Source organism: Hyperolius riggenbachi, chromosome 3 (genome assembly GCF_040937935.1).
Source record: "Hyperolius riggenbachi isolate aHypRig1 chromosome 3, aHypRig1.pri, whole genome shotgun sequence".
In the NCBI taxonomy this organism is placed as follows: domain Eukaryota; kingdom Metazoa; phylum Chordata; class Amphibia; order Anura; family Hyperoliidae; genus Hyperolius; species Hyperolius riggenbachi.
This window is the reverse complement of record NC_090648.1, coordinates 129669303-129687577: the sequence shown is the minus strand read 5'-3', so window position 1 is coordinate 129687577 and position 18275 is coordinate 129669303. Positions and strand designations below refer to the sequence as shown.

At 46.5% G+C, this 18275-nt stretch overlaps 1 protein-coding gene across 1 annotated transcript in view; it reads right to left on the bottom strand.

The window, feature by feature from the left end:
• The window catches only part of LOC137562223 (uncharacterized), a 54482-nt gene that overhangs the window by 2689 nt on the left and 33518 nt on the right, over positions 1 to 18275 (bottom strand). The window contains exons 8-21 of the mRNA XM_068273556.1: positions 17422 to 17452; positions 17276 to 17309; positions 15675 to 15693; positions 14197 to 14227; positions 14051 to 14084; positions 12450 to 12468; positions 11385 to 11450; positions 9751 to 9804; positions 4453 to 4497; positions 4071 to 4136; positions 3943 to 3981; positions 2911 to 2940; positions 2535 to 2639; positions 659 to 680 (exon numbers count right to left, since the gene is read on the bottom strand). Coding sequence (XP_068129657.1) covers positions 659 to 680; positions 2535 to 2639; positions 2911 to 2940; positions 3943 to 3981; positions 4071 to 4136; positions 4453 to 4497; positions 9751 to 9804; positions 11385 to 11450; positions 12450 to 12468; positions 14051 to 14084; positions 14197 to 14227; positions 15675 to 15693; positions 17276 to 17309; positions 17422 to 17452 — 595 coding nt within the window. The remainder of the gene's footprint in view (positions 1 to 658; positions 681 to 2534; positions 2640 to 2910; positions 2941 to 3942; positions 3982 to 4070; positions 4137 to 4452; positions 4498 to 9750; positions 9805 to 11384; positions 11451 to 12449; positions 12469 to 14050; positions 14085 to 14196; positions 14228 to 15674; positions 15694 to 17275; positions 17310 to 17421; positions 17453 to 18275) is intronic.

The following is an 18275-nucleotide window of genomic DNA, read 5'->3' as shown; positions in this document are numbered from 1 at the left end:
AGTTTCCAAAGGTGTTGACGATCACGGACCTCACACCTTAGCGTTAGGAAATTTAACTGTATTATTTGTTATGACCTTCTGCCTGCCTGACTATCCTCCTGTACTGTGATTCTGTACCTTGCTATTTCTGATATCCTGTTGCCAAACTCTGCTCGTTCCTGGACTCTGTATTTGCATTCTGATTCTGTACCTCGCTACTCTGATACTCCGTTGCCAAACCCTGCCTGTTTACTGGATTCCGTATCTGTCTCCTGAATCTGTACCGTATCTGTCTGTGTGTTGACGACCTGGATTGCCCGACCTCGAGAACTGGCCTTACTGTTAGAGGCAGTTCCCAGACCTGTTAGTGACACCCTCTCTCTGGTGTCACTCACGCTCTGTCCTTCCTACTCTCAGCCTAGCTCCTCCCGCGGGAGAGTCTAGGCCTACAGAAGGAACTACTACTGTGCTAGTCTCAAAGTATTACTGTTGCACTTAACACTCACTCGCATATCTCAGGTGTCCAGAGGTTAGTAGATATATCTGATTATCGGTGATACTGCAGATCATCAATAATCGAGTATATTCTGTATTCTCTGTGATACTGCAGTTCACCGCTAATCAGACCCTCTCTGTGTTACACCGATCGTTACACACTGCAGGTGAAGAAGCCTCTCACCCGTCTCCAAGCCCTGGCGAGTCTGAAAAAGAAAGAATAAAGGTTGCGTCACATGAGGGAATAAGGACACATGTCAGGGATATGCACTAGATACAAAGTTAACAACACCAATCACTTTCCGGAACCTATAAAAAGTACATCAGTCCCCTCAGTGGGTACAGAGCGCAGGATGATGTGTGTACCTGAAGTCTCTGCTTTCTTTCTATTCTGCAGGCTGAGGCACTCCTCCATTATTGTGTTGCTCCAGCGTTCCCGCATCTTCATCCGCGCCACCCGCATCTTCTTAGTGACCCGCGGCATATTATGTATTACCATGTACCAGGTCACGGAGGAGAGGCAGCCCTGTGAGGATGAGGAGGGGAACACACAGAGCCACAGCCTAATGGAGGAGAGGCAGCCCTGTGAGGAGGGGAACACACAGAGCCACAGACTATTGGAGGAGAGGCAGCCCTGTGAGGATGAAGAGGGGAACGCACAGAGCCACAGACTAATGGGGAGTGTGTCAGCCAGGACAGGTGAGTCACTACACTGCCAAACACTCTGCAGGGCCCCCGGGACCACAATGAAGTTGGGTAATAAATATAAATATGGTAGCCTCCATATACCTCTCGCTTCCGATTCCCTTTAAAGGAGAATTTACCCGCATGGGAATTAAACAGAAATAACTTTTTTATGCTTCAGAAATGATCAGCAGCAATGCTTTGTGAACATACAAGTTCAGATCTATCTCTGGTCATAATTCAGGCTAATACCTGCTAGAGAGATCATTAAAGAGATAGATACCGTGACTGAGAGTTGCAGGGCTAATTCAATCAGCCAGAGGAACAATAGACTCTGCCTGTGAGAACTAACTTACAAGTAATATAAGCTGACAGTAAAGGTAGTCATAAATATAGCAATGATGGGCAGATTCGACAAAGAGAAAATCTCTCTCTGATCGAATATGATCGGAGAGAGATCTGTCAGCTGCCCATACACCAGAGATCGATTCCTAATCGATTTCAGCATGAAATCTCTTGGGAATCAGACGAGCCCGCTGCATCTTCCGCCTCGCTGCTGCGTGTGTATGTATGTGTGTGTATAATGTGTAAATGTGCTGTAATGTGCATTTATACACTACCTGTCCTGTGACCTTGTGGCCATCCATCTTCCGCCTCTCTTCAATTATCCGCATACACGCTGCTGGTGTGTGACATCACACACCGGCGTGCTATGCGCTGGCAGCATATATGCGGCTAATTAAACAGAGGCGGAAGACGGACGGCCACCGCAACACAGAACAGGTAATATATAAATGCACATTACAGCACATTTACACATTACACACACTTGTAAACATTGCGGGAACAATGCCAGGGGTTTCATCGCTCGTCCTAATATCGCTTGCCGTTACCGCCACGCACCCGATAGAACAAGTCGGCCCTACATCTTGCAGCATGTCCAATTAACTAATGCAACCAATTTCAGCCTGAAATTGGTTGCATTGTCGAACAGGCATGCAATTGGCGGCACCGATTTTCATCCGATTTCGATTATAATGATCGAATCGGATGGTCAATCTGCCACCGAGTCGCCTGATATATGGACACCTTTAGAGAGGATAGCTTTTTAGGGCCACAAAAAACAGATTTAAGTGATCTTTGGAAGCAATTTCACTGCAAAAGAAAAAGGAAAAAGTATTCAAAAATTAATTACAGTAGGAGTATGTACTGTACAGAAGCAGACTGGGAAGGTAGAACTGAGGTGATATGATGGATGGGCAAATCATAAGCCATACATTAAAACCTGACCTCTCAGGAAGTGACATCACAAGGAGGGAGCCTATAGGAAGCGCTACAGATGGCCACACCTATAGACAGGTTACAGGACAACTTACCTTCCTCTCCTCCGAGGAGCTGGTGTTGGCTCTGCCGGTGGGGCCTCTGGTGGTGGGGCTGGAGTGGCCGGTGGTGATCCCTCTGCTGGTCCTGGAGTGGATGGCCTGGAAAAGGAAGACACAAAGGTAAGAGTAAGGAGGCTGTGGAAATATTTGATGGATATGGTGATGGCTGGATGTCCTCTGGTGGTGGTGGTGGCTGGATGAACTAACTATTAGTTTCACAGTAAATACTTTGTAGGGCTAAGGAAAGAAGACATAGCTTGTAATATGTTTATTCTCAAAAAACAGCAAGGAGATACATATATGTAAAGACTCCTGCAAGTACTTACGGTTCAGCGCTTCCATTTACCTGTTTGGCTAATAAAGTACTTACATTGGATCCTCGGTGTAGTTGTCTCGGATCCTGCAAAGAATGATAAGAAATAGCAGGAATTAATATTTTTATTATTTATTGGATTTATATAGCGCCAACAAATAACGCTGTGCGGATGCTAAGTCACTTCCTTCCTCTAGTGCAAGGAGCTATAGACCCCCCGGACCACCCCCACCAGTCCTTTCCCTGATCACCCAGGTCCCCCTCCAGCACCCAGGAAATAATGAGCTGCTGGGGGGACAGGGATGATTGAGGAATAGTATTGGAAAGGCTTAACAGAGGCACTTTTTTCTAATGCATTTCTGCAGTAAGGTAAAGACTGAATTGCTGTACTGTGAATACTAATGTTCACCACTAGAGGGGCCCGGGGAGATGACATTCAGTCATGGAAGACCCCAATATAACACCTAGGCAAGGGCATAGCAATAGTCATAGCAGCTGCTTTGGGGCCCTGGAGCAGAGGGGGCCCAGGTGGTACTTGATGTCCCATGGACTATAAGCAGTGTAGATCGCATGAGAATGCAAATCTCCCAGTTACCTCATATCTATAGGGTAAAGGTAGGTGGTCATACCCATAGGGGAGAGGTAGGTGATCATATCCATAGGGGAGAGGAAGGTGGACATATCCATAGGGGAGAGGTAGGTGGTCATACCCATAGGGGAGAGGTAGGTGATCATATCCATAGGGGAGAGGAAGGTGGTCATATCCTTAGGGGAGAGGTAGGTGGTCATATCCTTAGGGTAGAGGTAGGTGGTCATATCCATAGGGGAGAGGTAGGTGGTCATATCCATAGGGGAGAGGTAGGTGGCATTTCCCAAGAATGCCTACATTTTATGGCCCCATGAAAGATTTGCTATGGGGCCCCATAAAGTCTAGCTACACCACTGCACCTAGGCATTCCCTACCTAAATACCGCCTTGTATCACTGAGGGCCCAAAGGAAAGAGGTGTGTCTGCCATCCCCAGTGCTAATGGGGGAAATAGTGGAGCTGCTTGTGTATTGCTGTGTATTGTATATATGGTAATACTCACCTCTTCACCACTTTCCTCCAGGCGTCTTCCTCATCGTCCCTATAAAAGGAAACAAATGTAAAATGAGGTTACAATCCTTGGACAGCAATCTAATGCAGGTCAGACTATAAGATTCAGGTAATACTTACAAGAGGGGGGGCACCGGGTGCATCTCCATGGCGAATATGATGTCGGCAGCCACGGCGGTGATGATCCTAGGAAATAAGACAGAGGGCGAGGCGTTACTTTTTATGTTATTGATGAATAAACTCAAACGTAATACTCACTTACACAGCAACTCGAGAATGGAAAGGAGTCCGGATAAGCGGCTGGAGGCTGGAATGTAATACATGTAATGGAGACACGTGATCACAGGGCCAGCTTATAGCATGGCAGTAGTAGTAGGTCTATATTACACCATCCCTGTATATCTCCATGGCTATACAATGTCATGTAGTACAGGTAGGTGATTGGACACGCTGTTGTCTATAAAATGTACCAGAGAGCTGATTGGTCAGTGGTAATACTTACCCCCACAGGTTCTCGGGTGTTGGGGTCTGCATGTCTTTGTACGATCTGCAGAGAATAAAGCAGACATAATCTCAGCATACAAGTAAAAGACAACCAAATGCATCTTACAAGTATTGCCTGTGTGTGTCCCGTCCATCTGACTGCACACGTATCTGACAACCAACTGCATCTTACAAGTATTGCCTGTGTGTGTCCCGTCCATCTGACTGCACAGGTATCTGACAACCAACTGCATCTTACAAGTATTGCCTGTGTGTGTCCCGTCCATCTGACTGCACACGTATCTGACAACCAACTGCATCTTACAAGTATTGCCTGTGTGTGTCCCACCCATCTGACTGCACACGTATCTGACAACCAACTGCATCTTACAAGTATTGCCTGTGTGTGTCCCACCCATCTGAATGCACACGTATCTGACAACCAACTGCATCTTACAAGTATTGCCTGTGTGTGTCCCGCCCATCTGACTGCACACGTATCTGACAACCAACTGCATCTTACAAGTATTGCCTGTGTGTGTCCCGTCCATCTGACTGCACACGTATCTGACAACCAACTGCATCTTACAAGTATTGCCTGTGTGTGTCCCGTCCATCTGACTGCACACGTATCTGACAACCAACTGCATCTTACAAGTATTGCCTGTGTGTGTCCCACCCATCTAACTGCACACGTATCTGACAACCAACTGCATCTTACAAGTATTGCCTGTGTGTGTCCCGCCCATCTGACTGCACACGTATCTGACAACCAACTGCATCTTACAGATATTGCCCTTGTGTGTCCCACCCATCTGACTGCACACGTATCTGACAACCAACTGCATCTTACAAGTATTGCCTGTGTGTGTCCCGTCCATCTGACTGCACACGTATCTGACAACCAACTGCATCTTACAAGTATTGCCTGTGTGTGCCTTATACTATGTGATCTGCCTTCATCATATTTACCAATTGCAGGATTGCATATAGTGATTTTCATTACTGCTGTTTGTATTTCTGGCTTCACTTGTTTCACACCTATAACCTGCTGGCTTATCTGTATCTTCAAAGAGGGTCTGTTAACCTGATGCTGAGCATACATGGTTCATTTATGCGCCAGTATCGAGCCAGCGGCTTAATGCCGGCGCGTCACCGCTCGCCCGTGCGTGGATTGATTCCCGCTCGTCCTGGCAGAGGAGACCGCAGGAGGACCGCGAGGGACTCAGACGTGTTTTTGGGCTAGAGGAAGCTCTGGGTAAGTATTGATTCTTGCCATTTTTAGATCTCTGGTTTACATTAGGATGAGTAATATACTGTTATAAAACAACCAATAAAATGCTAATCAAGCACAAACCACATCAGACATTTATCCCTCTGGAGAAATCGACAGCTACTTCAAACTGCGTAACACCAGCAATGCTTATGCACTTATATGTGAACCAATCGGTTTAGATGCCAATGTCCTTCAGTTCCCGCATCCTGAATAATAAACCTAACTGTCCCTGCGTCATCCACTTTCCCTGTCTGTCTGTCCGTCCGTGGCTTTTTTGTACTGCACATGTGCACATTACAGACAGCCGTTGGGACGGGAGGTCGGGCAAGGGAGCAGGGCGACCGGGTGCGCATGGTTGGCTGTGCACGGCGGCGGGCAAGCGTATCCGCACTGACTGGCGGCAGTAATTTCACTACCTAGAGCCCCTTTTTAAATGTGCTTAGGTAGACTAGTTTGTAATAAAAGATAATAAAGCCCCAGTTAGGGTTCCAGCTGCGCAATAATCTATAGGACGACACCTAATGGAGAGCGACTCACCGAGTCAGGGGGACCACTAATGACAATGGTCTTTTGCACATGCGGGGCATTGCCAGGCTCCTCTCGCCTATTCCCTCCGCTCCACTGGGCAGAGCTGCTGATGGCGTCTTCCTAGCAAGTGATTGGAGGAGAGGCAGAGCTGCTGGAGATACCAGCAGGAACTCTGGGGAGCTGAGCGGTCAGCCCGGGAGAACGAGCGAGGAGAGCCCGCGGGGAAAACTCTATGCCATATGTACTTTATTAGCCAATTCTCAATAAATGTTTTAATTTTTAAGCAATGTTGTGCAATGAGAGGTGTTCTTTTCATTTGAGGCCAACAGTGGGAGACAGGGGTGAGCCTGGGGTGCCTGGCACCTGGGTGCAAGATTTTCTCTGGCGCCTATGGGAGTGGTTAAATTAACCACGCCCAACCACATAACCACACCCATGTCCTTCCTAATCACACCCACACCTTCCACCTCTTTACGCATGCATGTGATACCCCATTCCTACCCCTCTTCCATGGGCTTGCTCCTGGCTGGCTTTGGCTTCCTGCGAGTGACAGTCTGCTAGTCTCTGGACTGACTCAGGCTGAGAGGCTCTGCGAGTGCGACGCAGTCACACACTGCGTATTTATGGCTGCCTGCGGCCACCCTACTCTCGCTCGCTGACATCGGCTCCTCCCCCCTGCCAAGCCCAAGGTGGGCTGCCTGTATCTTTCCCGTTGCGCCACACAGCCTGCCAGTGTTGCCAACCTTTCACGTTATTTTTTACTGACAAATACCTAAAAATTTACTGACAAAAGATTATTTTTACTGACAAAAATTCCCCACTAAATGCACATAAGAGACAGCTTTTCCCCATGTAAATGCACATAACGAGAGACTGCTTTTCCCCATGTAAATGCACATAACGAGAGACTGCTTTTCCCCATGTAAATGCACATAACGAGAGACTGCTTTTCCCCATGTAAATGCACATAACAAGAGACTGCTTTTCACCAGCAAATGCACATAACAAGAGACTGCTTTTCACCAGCAAATGCACATAACAAGAGACTGCTTTTCACCAGCAAATGCACATAACAAGAGACTGCTTTTCACCAGCAAATGCACATAACAAGAGACTGCTTTTCACCAGCAAATGCACATAACAAGAGACTGCTTTTCACCAGCAAATGCACATAACAAGAGACTGCTTTTCACCAGCAAATGCACATAACAAGAGACTGCTTTTCACCAGCAAATGCACATAACAAGAGACTGCTTTTCACCAGCAAATTCACATAACAAGAGACTGCTTTTCACCAGCAAATGCACATAATGACAAACAGCCAGTGTCCCCAGGATATGTAGCCAGGGGGTATATGTGCCCGGGATAGGTAGCCAGGGGGTATATGTGCCCGGGATAGGTAGCCAGGGGGTATATGTGCCCGGGATAGGTAGCCAGGGGGTATATGTGCCCGGGATAGGTAGCCAGGGGGTATATGTGCCCGGGATAGGTAGCCAGGGGGTATATGTGCCCAGGATAGGTAGCCAGGGGGTATATGTGCCCAGGATAGGTAGCCAGGGGGTATTATGTGCCCAGGATAGGTAGCCAGGGGGTATTATGTGCCCAGGATAGGTAGCCAGGGGGTAATATGTGCCCAGGATAGGTAGCCAGGGGGTAATATGTGCCCAGGATAGGTAGCCAGGGGGTAATATGTGCCCAGGATAGGTAGCCAGGGGGTAATATGTGCCCAGGATAGGTAGCCAGGGGGTAATATGTGCCCAGGATAGGTAGCCAGGGGGTAATATGTGCCCAGGATAGGTAGCCAGGGGGTATATGTGCCCAGGATAGGTAGCCAGGGGGTATTATGTGCCCAGGATAGGTAGCCAGGGGGTATTATGTGCCCAGGATAGGTAGCCAGGGGGTATTATGTGCCCAGGATAGGTAGCCAGGGGGTATTATGTGCCCAGGATAGGTAGCCAGGGGGTATTATGTGCCCAGGATAGGTAGCCAGGGGGTATTATGTGCCCAGGATAGGTAGCCAGGGGGTATTATGTGCCCAGGATAGGTAGCCAGGGGGTAATATGTGCCCAGGATAGGTAGCCAGGGGGTAATATGTGCCCAGGATAGGTAGCCAGGGGGTAATATGTGCCCAGGATAGGTAGCCAGGGGGTAATATGTGCCCAGGATAGGTAGCCAGAGGGTAATATGTGCCCAGGATAGGTAGCCAGGGGGTAATATGTGCCCAGGATAGGTAGCCAGGGGGTAATATGTGCCCAGGATAGGTAGCCAGAGGGTAATATGTGCCCAGGATAGGTAGCCAGGGGGTAATATGTGCCCAGGATAGGTAGCCAGGGGGTAATATGTGCCCAGGATAGGTAGCCAGGGGGTAATATGTGCCCAGGATAGGTAGCCAGGGGGTAATATGTGCCCAGGATAGGTAGCCAGGGGGTAATATGTGCCCAGGATAGGTAGCCAGGGGGTAATATGTGCCCAGGATAGGTAGCCAGGGGGTATTATGTGCCCAGGATAGGTAGCCAGGGGGTAATATGTGCCCAGGATAGGTAGCCAGGGGGTAATATGTGCCCAGGATAGGTAGCCAGGGGGTAATATGTGCCCAGGATAGGTAGCCAGGGGGTAATATGTGCCCAGGATAGGTAGCCAGGGGGTAATATGTGCCCAGGATAGGTAGCCAGGGGGTAATATGTGCCCAGGATAGGTAGCCAGGGGGTATAGGGTCCCCGTTTAGGTAGTGACAGGAGCGCACCCAATCCTCCCCTCCCGCCGCTGCTGCCTCTGCCGCCGCCGCTCCCTCCTCACCTTGCAGCAGCTTCAGACCTCAATCAGCGGGCGACCCGACCAGTAAGAAGGCGCCAGGCGCACCCGCTCTATATGCGGAAGTGATGTCACTTCCGCATATCAGTGCGGCGTGCTAGGTCCTAGCGCCCGCCCGCCTGATCGAGGTCTGACGCGGCGCCGGCGGCTAGAGGGAGGGAGGGAGCGAGCGAGCGGCGGCCACAGGGGGAGAGCGGCGGCCGGGCGGCGCCTCTCAGAGGCAGGCGCCTGGGTGCCTTGCACCCGCAGCACCCGCCCAGGCTCGGCCCTGGTGGGAGATACTCTTAAAGGGACACACTGACTTATGGTGGCTGAAGCAGGAGTGGAGCTGAGGGAATAGGCGCGGAGAGCCTGTGAATTCCCTGCATGCTGAACACCATCCTAGCCTATCATGGAATCTCGATGCAATCCCCTCCTATCGTGTCACCACCCCCTCCCTATAGATTGTAAGCCTTTGACAGGGCCCTCCCGCCTTGTGTAGCCTATCTGATCGTGCATTCTGCTCATCGATTAACATGAACTTGCATTACTCGGACTACTACTCTAGTGCCTGATCTGGCATTGTGTGTCTTATTGCTTATTCCCTGTATTGTGTTGTCTGTAACCCTTATTATCAATGTCTGTAACCTAATTTATTGTACAGTGCTCTGTAATATGTTGGTGCTATATAAATCCAGTAAATAACACTAATAAAATACTTACGGCATCGGTCCATGGTCTCTGGTCAGGCGGGTCTGCACGATGGCCAGGCCAAACCTAAGGAATACAGGAGATAGAATGATTACATGAGCCATCATATTATCATAACACATCTGTATATAGCCAGATCTGAGCAGTATTAGTGACCTCTGTAATGAAGTGATGTGTGATGAAGAAGAATTAGTGCCCTCCTATTCCGCCAATAAATCATTTCTATGTTCTCACCATTACTATTCCAATTGCTGGGAAGTGTGAGGCCTGGTTTCCATCTAGTGCTGCAGGCAATGCAGGTGGCCACCGCGATGCACAGCACTGTCCCGCACTGTCACTTTCCCTGCTGCCATTGTGATTCCATTCATAATTAATAAATGGAATCGCACCGCAAACGCAGCAAAATGCGTGCAACCCTGCATTGTAATTCCATGGTGATTGCAAAGCATGGATGAAAACATCAGACAGTGCAGACTATGCACTAGCTGATATCCCTGCAGATTGCATTGCGTTTCCACAGCTAAAGTTGCATATACTTCAGTAGCTGGAAGACTCTGGATAGTCTAGAGGGTAGAAACACGCTAGGCAGAAACGCTAGCGTTGTGTAAACTGCTAGCAGTAACGGATATAATGCAAGTCAATGGGACCCATGAAAAACGCATCTGTTTGTGTTCTGCAATGTGCGTTTTTGAAAACACAGGACCTGCTGCATATTTTTTCCAGAATGCATCTAAAATGCACCTAATGTAAGTCATGGTCATGCAGAGATATAGCCTTTTATTGCATTTTGTATGCATTTCTTTATGCATTTAAAAAAAAAAGTTTGATGTATGCAGAAATAGATGTATTGCATAAAGAAAGGCATACAAAATGCAATAAAAACGCTATACCTCTGCATGACCATGACTTCCTAGTGATTAGCATGAAATGCATATAAAAAAATGCACTCAAAACGCAACCTTTTATGCAATGCCTAATGTGTTCCCAGCCAGAGGCTTCCCAGGTCCTCTTAAGGCGGCCACTAATGATACAATTTGCTGAATATTCGTTTACAAATAATTCTTCTTATGAACAATCAGAAATGATCACTTGGGACCACTAATGGACAAATATCTCCCAAACCAATCTGATCAGATGAATGAAATAGATCTGAATTTTGGATCAATCCCGTCAATCAGATAGGATTGGTTAGGAGATCTCAGTCCATCAGTGGTCACAAACGATCATTTCCGATCAGTCATAAGAAGAATCTTTCGCAAAAGATCGTTCAGCACATTGTAGCATTACTGGTTACATCTACAGGGTTTCCTGTTGTTCCTGGCGTGCTGTATGTGTGCGTGTGCATGTGTATGTGTGGGCATGCGTGCATGTGTGTGTGTGTGTGTGTGTGTGTATGTGTGTGTGGTGTGTGTGTGTGTGTGCATGTGTATGTGTGGGCGTGCGTGCATACACGTGTATGTGTGGGCGTCCGTGCGTGCATACACGTGTATGTGTGTGCGTGCATGTGTGCGTGTGTCACTAAACAATGTGATTGGTGTTCACCAGACTAGTCACTTCATATGTTCACCTTCCCACAATAACATAACATTATACATACAGTAAAAACATTTTATAAACAATAAGTGAATAGTAGATGTGATACTCACTCCGGACGTGGCTCATGCAGGATGTCTCTGAAGTAGAGGGCAGAAGCCAGACGAGAAGCAAGAAAGCTAAGAGATGAAAGAGACAATAATGAGCTATCTTTGCTTGGATTGGGATTCTGACAGGTTTAAAACATCTACAACAGCAATCCTTCCACCTTCTAAGCTTATTTCTTCAAACAATACTCCCTGTGGGTCTAACCCCTATTCTTAGGCTATATAAAAGGGGATCCCGCACCTCTTCCTGTCCAGCACTGCACCTGTCCTCAGGGGTATGGGAGCAGGCATTGCTGGAATTCTAAGGAAAAGCCTGTTTTTGGCTATAATGCTCATCACCTGCATAGGTCACTGGGGTAGTTTGCTAAAAGGAGGTTAAGATTATAAGGACACAGTGGGACACACTGGAGTACACAGGGAGGAAACACAGGGGAAGTAAAGGAGGACACAGAGGGACAAAAGAGGATACATGGTGGACAGAAGGGGACACAGGAGGACAATGGGGAGAACATCTAGATGCTACTGGAACATGGACGCATCAGGTTTAGTATGTATATTTTTTCCCTGGTTTTTACCCTCTAAACCAAGGTGCGTCTTATATTCTGAAAAATATGGTATAATCACACATAGAAAGCATGTATATCACACATCTGTTTATACTATAAGTGAATATAAACAGGTAAAACTCCAAAAATTAGAATATCGTGCAAAAGTCCATTAATTTCAGTCATTCAACTTAAAAGGTGAAACTGATACATGACATAAGAACCCACTGCAGGTGTTTTGGATTAATTAACTGATTAGAGTCTGACACTTTGAGCCTAGAATATGGAACATTTGTACAATATTTTAATGGTCTTTTGATTTTGGGATTTTCATAAACTGTAAGCCATAATGATTAAAATGATAACAAATAAAGGCTTGAAATATCTCCCTTTGCATATAATGGGTCTATTTTATATATTAGTTTAACCTTTTAAGTTGAATTACTGACATAAATGAAAATTTGAGCGATATCCAAATTTTTCGAGTTGCACCTGTAGGCTTTGTAGACAAAGAAAAATGACTTACAATTCGTCTCTCCAGAGGGCTGAAAATAAAAGAGAAAACATAAGTGAGATTATTCAGAAATATCAGGCACAGAATAGTTGGAGTATTGTAGGCTTTGTGGGATAAGTTGGTCCTCCCCTATAGTAATATTAGTGTCCTGCACTGACTAGACCTTTGTCACCAGGGCCAGGACAAAGTCCCCCCATTCAATTGTGCTCACCCCACTATAGGTAAGAAATGCACCTGCAGTAATAAAAAGCAATTACCCCTTTCCACCAGTATAGGTAGCCAGATGTGCCTCCAGTATTATGTAGCCCCCCCCCCCACCCAGCATAGGTAGCCAGATGTGCCACCAGTATTACGTACCCTAGCCCCACCCAGAATAGGTAGCCAAACTGCCTTCACACACCCAGTAAAAGTTGCCAGATGTGCTTCCAGTATTAGGGAATCACTCCACCCAGTGTAGTTGCCCAGGTGTGTCTACAATATTAGGAACCCTTTCTCCTCAGTATAGACAGCAGATGTACCACCTTCTCAATATAGATAGCAGATGTGCCCCCAGTATTAGGTAGCCCCTCCTTAGTATAGAGATAACAGATATGCCCCCAGTATTAGGTAGCCCCCTCCTCAGTATAGATAGCAGATGTGTCCCCAAGTATTAGGTAGTCCCCTCCTCAGTATAGATAGCAGATGTGCCCCCAGTATAAGGTAGCCCCCTCCTCAGTATAGATAGCAGATGTGCCCCCAGTATTAGGTAGCCTCCTCCTCAGTATAGACAGCAGATGTGCCCCCAGTATTAGGTCCCCCCTCCTCAGTATAGATAGCAGATGTGCCCCCAGTATTAGGTAGCCCCCTCCTCAGTATAGATTGCAGATGTGCCCCCAGTATTAGGTAGCCCCCTCCTCAGTATAGATTGCAGATGTGCCCCCAGTATTAGGTAGCCCCCTCCTCAGTATAGATAGCAGATGTGCCCCCAGTATTAGGTAGCCCCCTCCTCATTATAGATAGCAGATGTGCCCCCAGTACTAGGTTTCCCCCCTCCTCAGTATAGATAGCAGATGTGCCCCCAGTATTAGGTTTCGCCTGCTCAGTAAGTATAGATAGCAGATGTGCCCCCAGTATTAGGTTTCGCCTCCTCAGTATAGATAGCAGATGTGCCCCCAGTATTAGGTAGCCCCCTCCTCAGTATAGATAGCAGATGTGCCCCCAGTATTAGGTTTCGCCTCCTCAGTATAGATAACAGATGTGCCCCCAGTATTAGGTTTCGCCACCTCAGTATAGATAGCAGATGTGCCCCCAGTATTAGGTAGCCCCCTTCTCAGTATAGATAGCAGATGTGTCCCCAGTATTAGGTAGCCCCCTCCTCAGTATAGATGGCAGATGTGCCCCCAGTATTAGGTTTCGCCACCTCAGTATAGATAGCAGATGTGCCCCCAGTATTAGGTAGCCCCCTTCTCAGTATAGATAGCAGATGTGTCCCCAGTATTAGGTAGCCCCCTCCTCAGTATAGATGGCAGATGTGAGTAAACTCTATCATACTCCAGTTGCAGCTCTGCCATTACCGCTGCTGGTCCGGGGTGTGTACAATTGTACATCCGTGTATTTATAAGACTTATACTTACAGTCAAGAAGATATCCGCCATTTTCAAAATCAGACTGAAAAGAGAAAAGTGGAAAGACATAAATTAGTATTTCATATTATACATATACATACATTATATTCAACAAATTCCATCTATTCCTCCCATGCCAAGTGGGGTGTACTTACCGAGTCACTGTCTGAAACCTCACGGTCCTCACTGTAATGAGAGAAACAAAAACTGTGTCAGATACAGGAAGAGTAAAGTAACACAAATAGCAATACTAGGAAGCCTCTGTGGCCCTCCATCACCCCTTACCCCAGATAGTAGTAGGTAGTTTACTCCCAGGTAGCAGTATTAGGTAGCCTTTTTGCCTCCCCTCCACTTGTGCCCCCTTATCATTCCCAAATAATAGTATTAGGAAGCTTTTGGGTCCACCCACCCCGATAGTAGTTTTTAGTAGTTTTTGGGCCCACTCTTAATGCCCGCATAGTTGTATTAGGTAACCTTTTTAAATCCCTTAGTAGTTTTAGGTAGCCTTTGTGCACGCCCTCCATAGTAGTTTTAGGTAGCCTTTCTACATCCCCCATAGTAATAATAGATAGCCTTTCTGCAGCCCCATGGCAGTATTATGTAGACTTTGCACACACTCAATAGTAGTATTAGGTAGCCTTTGTACAACCCCCCATAGTAGCATTAGGTGGTCTTTGTGCACCCCATAGTAATTTTAGGGAGCCCTTGTACTGCCCTTATAATAGTATTAGGTGGTCTTTCTGCACACCCATAGTAGTATTAGGTAGCCTTTGTGCCCCCCATAATAATAGGGGATCCCGCACCTCTTCCTGTCCAGCACTGCACCTGTCCTCAGGGGTATGGGAGCAGGCATTGCTGGAATTCTAAGGAAAAGCCTGTTTTTGGCTATAATGCTCATCACCTGCATAGGTCACTGGGGTAGTTTGCTAAAAGGAGGTTAAGATTATAAGGACACAGTGGGACACACTGGAGTACACAGGGAGGAAACACAGGGGAAGTAAAGGAGGACACAGAGGGACAAAAGAGGATACATGGTGGACAGAAGGGGACACAGGAGGACAATGGGGAGAACATCTAGATGCTACTGGAACATGGACGCATCAGGTTTAGTATGTATATTTTTTCCCTGGTTTTTACCCTCTAAACCAAGGTGCGTCTTATATTCTGAAAAATATGGTATAATCACACATAGAAAGCATGTATATCACACATCTGTTTATACTATAAGTGAATATAAACAGGTAAAACTCCAAAAATTAGAATATCGTGCAAAAGTCCATTAATTTCAGTCATTCAACTTAAAAGGTGAAACTGATACATGACATAAGAACCCACTGCAGGTGTTTTGGATTAATTAACTGATTAGAGTCTGACACTTTGAGCCTAGAATATGGAACATTTGTACAATATTTTAATGGTCTTTTGATTTTGGGATTTTCATAAACTGTAAGCCATAATGATTAAAATGATAACAAATAAAGGCTTGAAATATCTCCCTTTGCATATAATGGGTCTATTTTATATATTAGTTTAACCTTTTAAGTTGAATTACTGACATAAATGAAAATTTGAGCGATATCCAAATTTTTCGAGTTGCACCTGTAGGCTTTGTAGACAAAGAAAAATGACTTACAATTCGTCTCTCCAGAGGGCTGAAAATAAAAGAGAAAACATAAGTGAGATTATTCAGAAATATCAGGCACAGAATAGTTGGAGTATTGTAGGCTTTGTGGGATAAGTTGGTCCTCCCCTATAGTAATATTAGTGTCCTGCACTGACTAGACCTTTGTCACCAGGGCCAGGACAAAGTCCCCCCATTCAATTGTGCTCACCCCACTATAGGTAAGAAATGCACCTGCAGTAATAAAAAGCAATTACCCCTTTCCACCAGTATAGGTAGCCAGATGTGCCTCCAGTATTATGTAGCCCCCCCCCCCACCCAGCATAGGTAGCCAGATGTGCCACCAGTATTACGTACCCTAGCCCCACCCAGAATAGGTAGCCAAACTGCCTTCACACACCCAGTAAAAGTTGCCAGATGTGCTTCCAGTATTAGGGAATCACTCCACCCAGTGTAGTTGCCCAGGTGTGTCTACAATATTAGGAACCCTTTCTCCTCAGTATAGACAGCAGATGTACCACCTTCTCAATATAGATAGCAGATGTGCCCCCAGTATTAGGTAGCCCCTCCTTAGTATAGAGATAACAGATATGCCCCCAGTATTAGGTAGCCCCCTCCTCAGTATAGATAGCAGATGTGTCCCCAAGTATTAGGTAGTCCCCTCCTCAGTATAGATAGCAGATGTGCCCCCAGTATAAGGTAGCCCCCTCCTCAGTATAGATAGCAGATGTGCCCCCAGTATTAGGTAGCCTCCTCCTCAGTATAGACAGCAGATGTGCCCCCAGTATTAGGTCCCCCCTCCTCAGTATAGATAGCAGATGTGCCCCCAGTATTAGGTAGCCCCCTCCTCAGTATAGATTGCAGATGTGCCCCCAGTATTAGGTAGCCCCCTCCTCAGTATAGATTGCAGATGTGCCCCCAGTATTAGGTAGCCCCCTCCTCAGTATAGATAGCAGATGTGCCCCCAGTATTAGGTAGCCCCCTCCTCATTATAGATAGCAGATGTGCCCCCAGTACTAGGTTTCCCCCCTCCTCAGTATAGATAGCAGATGTGCCCCCAGTATTAGGTTTCGCCTGCTCAGTAAGTATAGATAGCAGATGTGCCCCCAGTATTAGGTTTCGCCTCCTCAGTATAGATAGCAGATGTGCCCCCAGTATTAGGTAGCCCCCTCCTCAGTATAGATAGCAGATGTGCCCCCAGTATTAGGTTTCGCCTCCTCAGTATAGATAACAGATGTGCCCCCAGTATTAGGTTTCGCCACCTCAGTATAGATAGCAGATGTGCCCCCAGTATTAGGTAGCCCCCTTCTCAGTATAGATAGCAGATGTGTCCCCAGTATTAGGTAGCCCCCTCCTCAGTATAGATGGCAGATGTGCCCCCAGTATTAGGTTTCGCCACCTCAGTATAGATAGCAGATGTGCCCCCAGTATTAGGTAGCCCCCTTCTCAGTATAGATAGCAGATGTGTCCCCAGTATTAGGTAGCCCCCTCCTCAGTATAGATGGCAGATGTGAGTAAACTCTATCATACTCCAGTTGCAGCTCTGCCATTACCGCTGCTGGTCCGGGGTGTGTACAATTGTACATCCGTGTATTTATAAGACTTATACTTACAGTCAAGAAGATATCCGCCATTTTCAAAATCAGACTGAAAAGAGAAAAGTGGAAAGACATAAATTAGTATTTCATATTATACATATACATACATTATATTCAACAAATTCCATCTATTCCTCCCATGCCAAGTGGGGTGTACTTACCGAGTCACTGTCTGAAACCTCACGGTCCTCACTGTAATGAGAGAAACAAAAACTGTGTCAGATACAGGAAGAGTAAAGTAACACAAATAGCAATACTAGGAAGCCTCTGTGGCCCTCCATCACCCCTTACCCCAGATAGTAGTAGGTAGTTTACTCCCAGGTAGCAGTATTAGGTAGCCTTTTTGCCTCCCCTCCACTTGTGCCCCCTTATCATTCCCAAATAATAGTATTAGGAAGCTTTTGGGTCCACCCACCCCGATAGTAGTTTTTAGTAGTTTTTGGGCCCACTCTTAATGCCCGCATAGTTGTATTAGGTAACCTTTTTAAATCCCTTAGTAGTTTTAGGTAGCCTTTGTGCACGCCCTCCATAGTAGTTTTAGGTAGCCTTTCTACATCCCCCATAGTAATAATAGATAGCCTTTCTGCAGCCCCATGGCAGTATTATGTAGACTTTGCACACACTCAATAGTAGTATTAGGTAGCCTTTGTACAACCCCCCATAGTAGCATTAGGTGGTCTTTGTGCACCCCATAGTAATTTTAGGGAGCCCTTGTACTGCCCTTATAATAGTATTAGGTGGTCTTTCTGCACACCCATAGTAGTATTAGGTAGCCTTTGTGCCCCCCATAATAATAGTCTTTGTACACTCTCGTAGTAGTATAAGGCAGACTTCATGCACCCCCCCATAGTAGTATTAGGAAGCCTTCGTGTACCCCTGATAGTAGTATTAGGTAGCCTTCGTGTACCCCTGATAGTAGTATTAGGTAGCCTTCGTGTACCCCTGATAGTAGTATTAGGTAGCCTTCGTGTACCGCTGATAGTAGTATTAAGTAGCCTTCGTGCACCCCCATAGT